The sequence below is a fragment of the Salvia splendens genome, chromosome 8, assembly GCF_004379255.2.
Source record: "Salvia splendens isolate huo1 chromosome 8, SspV2, whole genome shotgun sequence".
Lineage (NCBI taxonomy): Eukaryota > Viridiplantae > Streptophyta > Magnoliopsida > Lamiales > Lamiaceae > Salvia > Salvia splendens.
In genome coordinates this window covers 15999749-16008992 of record NC_056039.1, presented here as the reverse complement: position 1 = coordinate 16008992, position 9244 = coordinate 15999749, and the positions used below count along the sequence as shown (strand labels likewise).

At 34.2% G+C, this 9244-nt stretch overlaps 1 protein-coding gene across 1 annotated transcript; it reads right to left on the bottom strand.

Annotated features, from left to right (window-relative positions):
- Positions 1–784: 784 nt before the first annotated feature.
- LOC121744867 lies at positions 785–5052 on the bottom strand. Its single transcript, XM_042138544.1, has 3 exons — positions 4347–5052; positions 1751–2023; positions 785–1297 (listed from the first exon to the last, which is right to left on the bottom strand). The coding sequence occupies exons 1-3, from the start codon at positions 4881–4883 to the stop codon at positions 1028–1030; spliced, it is 1080 nt and encodes a 359-aa protein (XP_041994478.1). The 5' UTR covers positions 4884–5052; the 3' UTR covers positions 785–1027.
- Positions 5053–9244: the final 4192 nt, after the last annotated feature.

The window sequence follows — 9244 nt, the reverse complement described above, 5'->3', positions numbered from 1 at the left end:
CTATAAATTCTATAATTAATGCCTCACTATAGAGAAAACATTATGGTATTTTTAAACGTTGGCTAAATTATGAAATATAAGGGAAAATACAATTACGAGCCGGGAGGTTGAGTATTATTCAACGTTAACAAAATGCATTTAATATTGTAGGGAATTAATATTTTATCATTATGTTTTGTTAGCTCGTGGAGGAGATGTTATGAGTATTGATTTGAATGACAGAACAAAAGCTGGAAGGAATTAAATGAACACATAAATGTCCTCTTTATATAGGTTCAACGATTATCTATGGGTAGATGAGGTGTTCCCATTTTTTAGATTTTTCAGTCAAACAATTTTTTATAAGTAATTTTACTAATTCTCTACTCCATTATTAAATACAAGTGCATAACGCTTAAATTAAAATTAGGTTACAATATCAGAAAACTACTCTCTCTGTCCACGAAAAATAGGACACATTGTGAATGACACGAGTTTTAATGTGGAATTAGTAAAATGGGAGAGAAGGGGGAAAAAGTAAGAGATAAGTAGTATTAGTGAAATGTGAGGTCCATATATTAGTAAGAGAGAGGGAAAAAAGTAAGAGGAAAATTGTTGATAACTTTCCTTTTTTAAACATGGTCTATTTTTCATGGACAACCAAAAATGGCAAATGTGGTCTATTTTTTTTTGGATGGAGGGAGTATTTTATAATTATTGTAAAAGAGATTGCGAGTTACCTATACCAGATTCGGTGCTAAAATGAAACAACATATGATGTCAATCCAATGCTTATAAACCACAATTATATTCAAAATTGATAAATCCTCTTTATTTAGATAGGAAAATGAAGGAAAGAAATGGTAAAGGGAAGAAAGGTTCTCCCTCACAGTATGATCCCTTTCAGCATGTCGATGATGTGAGATAGTGCTATGTTACAAAGGCAATTTCAGCTGCAACAATTGAAACAAAAGATTGAAGGGAAATGTTTGGTGACAAAAAAAAAAGACGAATCCCGGGGAATTCGAGAGAGGGAGTCAACAAACACTTATTTGGATTGCTCTTTTTGGAGCTTTTCAACTTCTTCTTGATGCTTTCTTTCTGCTTCTTCAAGTTCCCTTGCATCGTCCTCCTCATCCTCCTTCTCGTCACGTGCTTCAAACTCCTTAGCAGCTGCCAAGGCTTTGACAACTGGATCTCGCAGTTCAGAGATTAAACCACCGCCTATTCTGTACTCTTCTTCATCCCCGATCAAGAACAGGCGTTGGTCAGGTCCAGTTGCCACAGGAACATCCACTGCCAATAATTTCATATCATACTGCATAATAGTTATACATCCTGTAAGTAAAAGATTGAGAAAATATTTTCTTTCACTCCTATGAAAGTCTAATTCTCAAAATCAATCCAGACAAACAAGCAAACCATAAAAGGTAAGATAAGCTAAACTTGACTAGATAATTGAAGTCATAACTTGTAGAACATGAAGATCGTGAACCATTTGACTTGCAACGATATACCTAGTTCATAATTACCAAGAAATATTTTAAATTAAAGCTTTTCAAGTTAAGGAAATTGGGACCAAACCGAAACCCACAATCTATACTTTCAAGCTCTATGAGTAACTGTTGTCAGCAGAGAAAATGCTTTCTTAAACCCATAGGATCAAAGTGCTTGTGTTGATATTTGGACAATAAAGACAAAACAAGCAGTTATATGCAAATAATGAACAATAACTTCAAGAAGAATAGGATTGGCTGGAATTGGAGGAAACCTGGCCTTTCTTCTTCTTGACTTCGACACTGACTAATCCCTTCCTTTCTGAACCATGAATGGGGAAAATAAGAAAACATCTTTTGCTTCCCAGCCTAGGTCGGAAATTTTTCAGGGTGATGCCCCCTCCTGACATCACATAGGCTCTCAAGTCCGTTCCCGTGAGTGGTGCACCCATTACCTCAAGAATGCCAGCTGATGTATTTAACTTCCTCATGGCCATTCTGTAAACTTTGTCAGGGTTGACAGTAAATCTTGCACGGAAATACAAGCCCTAGAGATAAGAAAATTTGTAGTGTGATCATCAAAAACAGCTCTTAACTAAAAAAAACAGATGAGTTTTAGAAAGGTCATCACATATAAATTGTTAACTTGGAATAAAGTCCATTTTCAAGGTCGTGTTTGATAACCAGGTGGAAAAAGTGGAAAGTGGACAGTAATCTGAAAGATCATATTACATCATCAGTAAAATAAACATATGTAATACCATCAAATGATTGACTTTCTATATCCTAGTTAAGTTATCTGTATGTATGATCTTCATTTCATCTCTCCCTTAGACTTCCTTGTTCACCATTCCTATTGCTAAACAAGAAGGATTTCTAGTCTTAGCCAGAACCTCACATTGTAAATGTTAACTGAATTTAAAAATCAACCTTTTATTCTGGCAAAGTCAAGCACGTCATCCATGAGCAATGTTATGGATGGTGTATGGCTGCTTACGGTGGTAAGCCAAAAAACCGCCACAGGGATATGGCGTAGCGGTATGGCGGGATATGGTGGTCGATAAATTAATTAATAAAATATTAGTAATATATGTATAGATAAATTCAAAAAATTTAAAAATAATAAAAAATGTAAATATCAACTACTAAAACAGTTAATAAAGCATAAAGTTATAAGCAATTACTCCCTCCGTCCACCATTTAAAGAGCCATTTTGACTCGGCACGAGTTTTAATAAATTGTTTGACTTTGTGAAGAAAAGTAAAAGGAGAAAGTGATTGGAATGTGGGATTCATTTAAAGTATTAGTTTTATATTAAATTGTGAGTGTAAAAAGTTGGTGGGATGTGGGATCCAAATACTAAAAGTGGAATAAAGTAAATGGTTCGTCTATAAATCGTGGACAAACCAAAATGGCAAAAGGGTTCTTTAAATGGTGGACGGAGGGAGTATATATTATGCCAATAATAATAAGTCTTAGTTCAACCATTAAAATATAAAGTCATCATCATAATATATATAAAATCTAAATTAAAACCATCCTCAATCATCATCCTCCCCAACATCATTATGTAGAAATATGACCGGCGACGGGGAGCGCTGACTGGGGGCAGGCGCTGACTGGTGAAGGGTGGGGGCGGCGCTGACAGGCGACGAGGGGGCGTCGTCGTTTGGTGTAGCTAGGGTTTTTTTGGAGTTGGCGCAGCTAGGGTTTATTTGGGAGAGAATCTTATTCTAAGAACAAAAACCCTAGTTTTTTATTAATTGGGCCGGGTTTGGGCCGGGTTTGAGGGTAAAATAAATTTGAGCCGTCTTATTTGCTAATTGGGCTGAGGATTGGGGGCAGCCCAATCAAAACTGACGCCATACCTGCCAATGGCACCTCATTCGTGGCGGCAAATGGCAGTCGCCATTAAAAAGTTTCATGGCAGCGTATCGCTATAGCGTTTTTCTTGAAACCCGCCATGCAATGGCGCCACGGCGGCACCATAGCCGATATTTAATAACATTGTCCATGAGTCAACTTAGAAATGTACTAAGGTCGTAAGGGCAGGAAGGCAGAAAATGTGGTAAACAGGCAACCACATAACAACTAACAATGAAGAAAATGCAAGCCCCAGGTAGCACCTAGCCTTCTATTGAATTCCAGCTTTGTCAATACGAGAAAGATTTAAGCAAAAATAGCAAAGAATGTCCCGGGGACAAAATAAGCAACTTAAAAAATAGAGTACGCCAAAGAACCAGACAGCTTATTTCAGACAACTACAGCCACCTGGCTAAAAATTCCTTTCTCAGGGTATATAAAGCCTCAATCTGATCATTATGTGTTCTCTTTTTTCTCCCTGTCGAGTTTCAAGACTTCACACATGTTTTGAAAATGTCTACCTATACACATAAGAACTACACATCATGAGTGTGAACCCAGAGTTTCTCACTAGACATACTGATTTGTTTACAATCTGCTCGCATTTATTGAAGTAAACCAATAACTTGAGATCTTAAAAGATAGTGTTTGAGATTTCAAACTATTCTTAGAAACTAAGAAGACCTTTAGGAGGGGGTTCGGAAAACTTGATTCATAACTCATAAGGTTATCAGCACTTCCAATTCAGCAAGAGCTATAACAGAAGGCCTATCAAGCAAATCAGATCATATCACCATAACTTATAGCTCCTGAAAATACACAATCAATAGGGTATAAGCTCGAGCCTACAGTTATGTGACTTATGTCATTCTAAGTCATACACCTCCATAATGAATTAAAACAATCGGTAGTTAATGCAGACAGCCAGCCAGAAATTACTATCCATCATCAAGCAATAATCACCTAAAAACAAATAGCAGCATCTACACATAGTGAAGAGTAACTCACAGTAAAGGCAACTATGGCGGTTGAAAGAGCCAGAAACCCATACTTGGCCATACCCTCCGAGAAACTGATAAACGTGCTTGCAATGCCGAACAGCAGCCGCCACAGCAGAATGCACACAACCAATCCCCCAGCGCCCAGCACCACCATATAATTCCTCTTCCAGAACGCCTCAATCTGCAGCCTCACCGCCTCCTTGTACCGGTCAAACGCAGTCTTAAGAGCCACACCAGGCTTCTTCGCCATTTTCGAAGCGAAAAGCTTAGAACCAATCTCGCCGCGATTGAGCGAAAAATACCTAAACCCTAGAGAATTTCTACATTGCAAAAGTTCGGGATGCCGATACAATCTCCCAAATACACCAGCCGCTGACGAAAATTGGGGGTTTTGGGGATTCAACAGCCACGGAGAAGAACTAGGGCTTTGAGTGGCGATGAAATTGGAGATGGCGCTGGTGGTGGGAGTGCCGGTTGCAGAGGGTTTTGATGCAATTTGATGAAAACTACGGCTGATAAATCTTGATGACCAGGGTTTCGCCATTGTATGAGTGCTGAATTGGTATCAATTGGGCGTTTATCGGCGTCAAAAAAGTTGGGATTAGATTCAGGAGATCACAAACTCGGAGGAGGAATTGATTGCCGCAACAAAATCAATCCAACCTTTGCCACGCTAACAAGGATCTTTCTTAATACACGGACACTGTAGAAATTGTGTTGCATTTCTATGTCCCAACTTTTTTGGCATTTTTTTTGTTACGAAAATTAATAAATAATGACAAAATAAAGTAAATTGAATAAAGTAGAAAAAAGTTATATAGTTAGATATTTCATTTGTCTTACTCCCTCCATCCGTCCACGAAAAATAGAGCACATTTGCTATTTTTAGTTGTCCATAAAAAATAGGAAAGTTTTCAACAACTTCTCTCTTATTTTTTTCCCTCTCTTACTAATAATATGGACCTCATTATCCACTAATACTACTTCTCTCTTACTAATAATATGGACTCCACATTCTACTAACACTACTTCTCTATTACTTTACCAATTCCATATTAAAACTCGTGTCATTCACAATGTGTCCTATTTTTCGTGGACGGAGGGAGTATTAAAAATGAAATGTTTTTCACTTTGGATTGTCTTATTAAAAATGAAACGTTTGTTAAAATGGAAACAACATCATCTCTACTTTTATATTTCTCTTATTTTTTAATCTACTCATTAACTCACAAAACAACACAACATTAAATCTCCTGCTAAAAATCAAATGTTTCATTTCTAATGGGCAGGGGGAGTATTTTGTTTATGGGATAATATCATGAAACTTTTCAAAAAATAAAATAATTCCCACAAACTTTGAACTTGGCATATAATATTATATACCAAGTTCAAAGCTCATGGAAAAAATAAATTTTTGAAAAGTTTCACGATATTAGACGTCAATTTCTCTTTATTTTATTTTATTTTTTAGAAATGACTCAACTAAGTTGGATTATTCTGAATTTGAATACGACTTAACTAAATTGGGACAAAGGAGAGTACTCCCCCCATTCTATAAAAGATGGCACACTTCTTTTTTGCACTCGTTTTGTAAAAATGATACTTAATAAATAGTTAGAGTTGAGAGAGTAGACTAAGAGAGAGAATAATGTAGCCATACATTATTTTCTCTCAGTTTACTCTCTCTTCATTTAACTATTTATTAAGTATTATTTTTACAAAACAAATGCGAAAAAAAAATGATATCTTTATTGAAGGAGAGAGTACTATAGGCATGCACAAACCAAACCGGACCGCCGGTTCATGAACCGAAATCGGCGGCTGCGGTTCGAACCGGCCGACAGTTCGGCAGTTCAAGGGGGCCGGTTCAGGTTCGAAAATATCACGAACCGTAACCGGCGGTTCAAAACTGGTGGTTCATCGGTTCGAACTGCCGGTTCAATAAAATTTTTTAAAAAAATTTATTATTTATAAAATCAATTTTCACAAATAAATAAACATAATAATTTCATAATAGCCCATATTTATTTGTTGGGCCTATGATTCTAAGAAACCATTCTTGGTTGTTTCTCTTTTATAGAGACATCCTTGAATATTTTGTGTTTCACTTTCGATGTGGGACAAAATATGTTGAACTATTTTCTCTTATAAGTACATGTTTAGATCATTCATTCATCTTTTTCCAATGTGGGATACAAGACTTTCATTTATTTTCTACTTTTCTTTATTTTTTTACTACATTTTATTATTCACTAACTTTATCTTTATTTTTGTTATGATTCATTTTCTAAGACAAATTTATAAATAATAACAGAATCAAATAGAATAGTTCAATTAAATTTGAATGTTGCATGTTGCTCATAATTTCTATATTTATAGAATGTGGATGTGTTCAAATAATAATAATAATTGGATTTAAATGTACTCACTTTTAAGAATTCTAAGAAACCATTATTGGTTGTTTCTCTTTTATAGAGACATCATTGAATATTTTTTGTTTCACTTTCAATGTGGGATAAAATATGTTGAAGTATTTTCTTTTATAACTACATGTTTAGATCATTCATTCATCTTTTTCCAATGTGTGATACAAAACTTTTATTGTTTTCTACCTTTCTTTATTTTTTACTACATTTTATTATTCACTAACTTTATCTTTATTTTGTTATGATTCTTTTTCTAAGACAAATTTATAGATAATAATAGCACCAACTAGAATAGTTTAATTAAATTTGAATGTTGCATGTTGCTAATAATTTGTATATTTATAGAATGTGGACGTGTTCAAATAATTGGATTTAAATGTAAGTATGTTGTTAATTTTTCTCAATATATTGATTAAAATGTGAAAAAAATAACAATGAATATAATTGGTATAATAATGATAAAAATAGATAACTAAAGAATGATTTGTTTAGTGGTATAATATAGTTTATATATTAGTAGTAGACTAATAGTATGATTTTGTATAATAGTTGTTATTCTAATAGATGTAGTATAATTTATATAAATAAAATTATTATTTGTTAATATATTCTTGATAGATAAGAATAAACACTTATTGAGTAATATGATTTGTATATAGATAAATAATTATTTATATTAAAAAATAATACTTTATGTAATTATATTTATTCTTAATTATTCATATTATAGTTATCACTAAAAAAAATTGGATGCTATCATGCCTATATCGAAACAGATCTTGGGTCTATTACACATCACATCAGACATAAGGCTTCACACAACTGAAGTATATGGTACCTATATTATTTACTTTTTTTTATATTCAGGTGTTTTGGGACACATTTTATATGTGAACGGATGTATAATTTTTCTTAGAATTTTTCATGCAAAAATATCTTAACATTCTCAATGTGTGATTTTTGAGATAAACTCAACATATTATTCTGGCCACTCGTATAACCTTTCATTCAAAAGATGTAACTAGCTTTGCCCATAAACTTCATCATGTTGGGTTAGGACTCCCAACTTGTAGAAAAACGATTCATATATTATTTGCTCATTTATTTACTTAAATAGGTCAATGGAGAGCTTATAAATACCTACCAAGAGTGTAGGAGCCGCATTATTGAGAGAAGAGAGAAAAAAAAACGTGTAGAAGGAAAAAAGAGAGAAAAGAGTGTTCTCCAAGTTTCTGCACTGCGAAGTCCCGGATTTTGTCTTGTTCGGAGGTCTAAACGTTGTCCGATCGACTTGATATTTTAACTGGAGGTAGAAGACTCGAGGTTCTTAATTATTACCAAAGGAAATTGAATTTGAACAGTTAGATCTTCAGTTATAAATTTCTGAACGTGACTGCAGTTTCTTAAGATGTTTATTTCATCTATTTTGAAGTTGTATTGATTATTTAGGGCATGTTTGATAGCACAGGTAGGATATAACAAGATATGTAACTCTTGATAACAAATGAGGGTCGAACTCAAGATTAGGACAAGGTAAAGATTTTATACTATTTGTTTGATAGATAAAATAATAACTAAGATTATGTCATATATACAACTGAAAAGACGTTGTTGCTCTTGTTCTTAATAATATGTAATATGCATATGTATATATCAATTCAACAATTTGAATTTATGACATTCCAAAGTATGTAACAGTCACATGAAAAGAACAAAGGATAGCACAAAATCAAAGTGATTATACAAATCATGGAAGCTAGGATAGACTATGTATTTGTTCCCAGGCTCAAGCATTCTGTTTCAAAACCTCAGCTTCAGCCTTAGCCACAGGATCATCCTTAGCATCAGTCCATCTTCGTTCCTTGCTCGCCTTTCGCTCGTTAGACCATCTTCTTTCTCTGCAAGTGACCGCCTCAATCGCTGCTCATTACTCTACTTGAAGCCACAACATTTCCTTTTCTTGTTGCTGCCTCTCGAAGCAGGTGTCAGCATCCTCCCAAATTGCCATTTTAACAAACCTATTAGTACGAATTCAAGGTCTATTATAAATCTCATTCTGCATATAATCTACCATTTTCACCCAAAACATTATGAATATGTTATGTGCTTCTTCTTCTGCATTCTAATGAATGAAGTTAGTATTTTGACCCTAGCAATAAACTGATTCTAACATTCTTCATTGCATAAGAACTGCTTCAACAGTTTGAATCCCTATGTCCATTTAGGTAACCATCTTGAGCAACAACAAAAGCTTGAATTTAATTCACCTCAAGGCCGAAAGGTAAATAATGTACAAAGATGCTACATAATTAACAGGTTTAGCCGTAAAAGTAAATTTTGAATGAACAACAAAATTTCAATTTCCGCCCAAAATCACTAAATTCTCAATTCAACTACTACCAAATTGCATAAACCATGCCAACAATATCAAAATCTTCCATCGAGCAGCAATCAATTAAAAAAATACCGAATTCAAAAC

What these genes read in the sequence shown, in the direction of transcription:
- LOC121744867 (XM_042138544.1), bottom strand. Translation starts at nt 4,883, where the DNA reads ATGGCGAAACCCTGGTCATCAAGATTTATCAGCCGTAGTTTTCATCAA. An exon ending in CCGCCATAGTTGCCTTTACT is followed by an intron (nt 2,024 to 4,346) that starts GTGAGTTACTCT and finishes TCTTATCTCTAG; the next exon opens with GGCTTGTATTTCCGTGCAAG. An exon ending in TCAAGAAGAAGAAAGGCCAG is followed by an intron (nt 1,298 to 1,750) that starts GTTTCCTCCAAT and finishes ACTATTATGCAG; the next exon opens with TATGATATGAAATTATTGGC.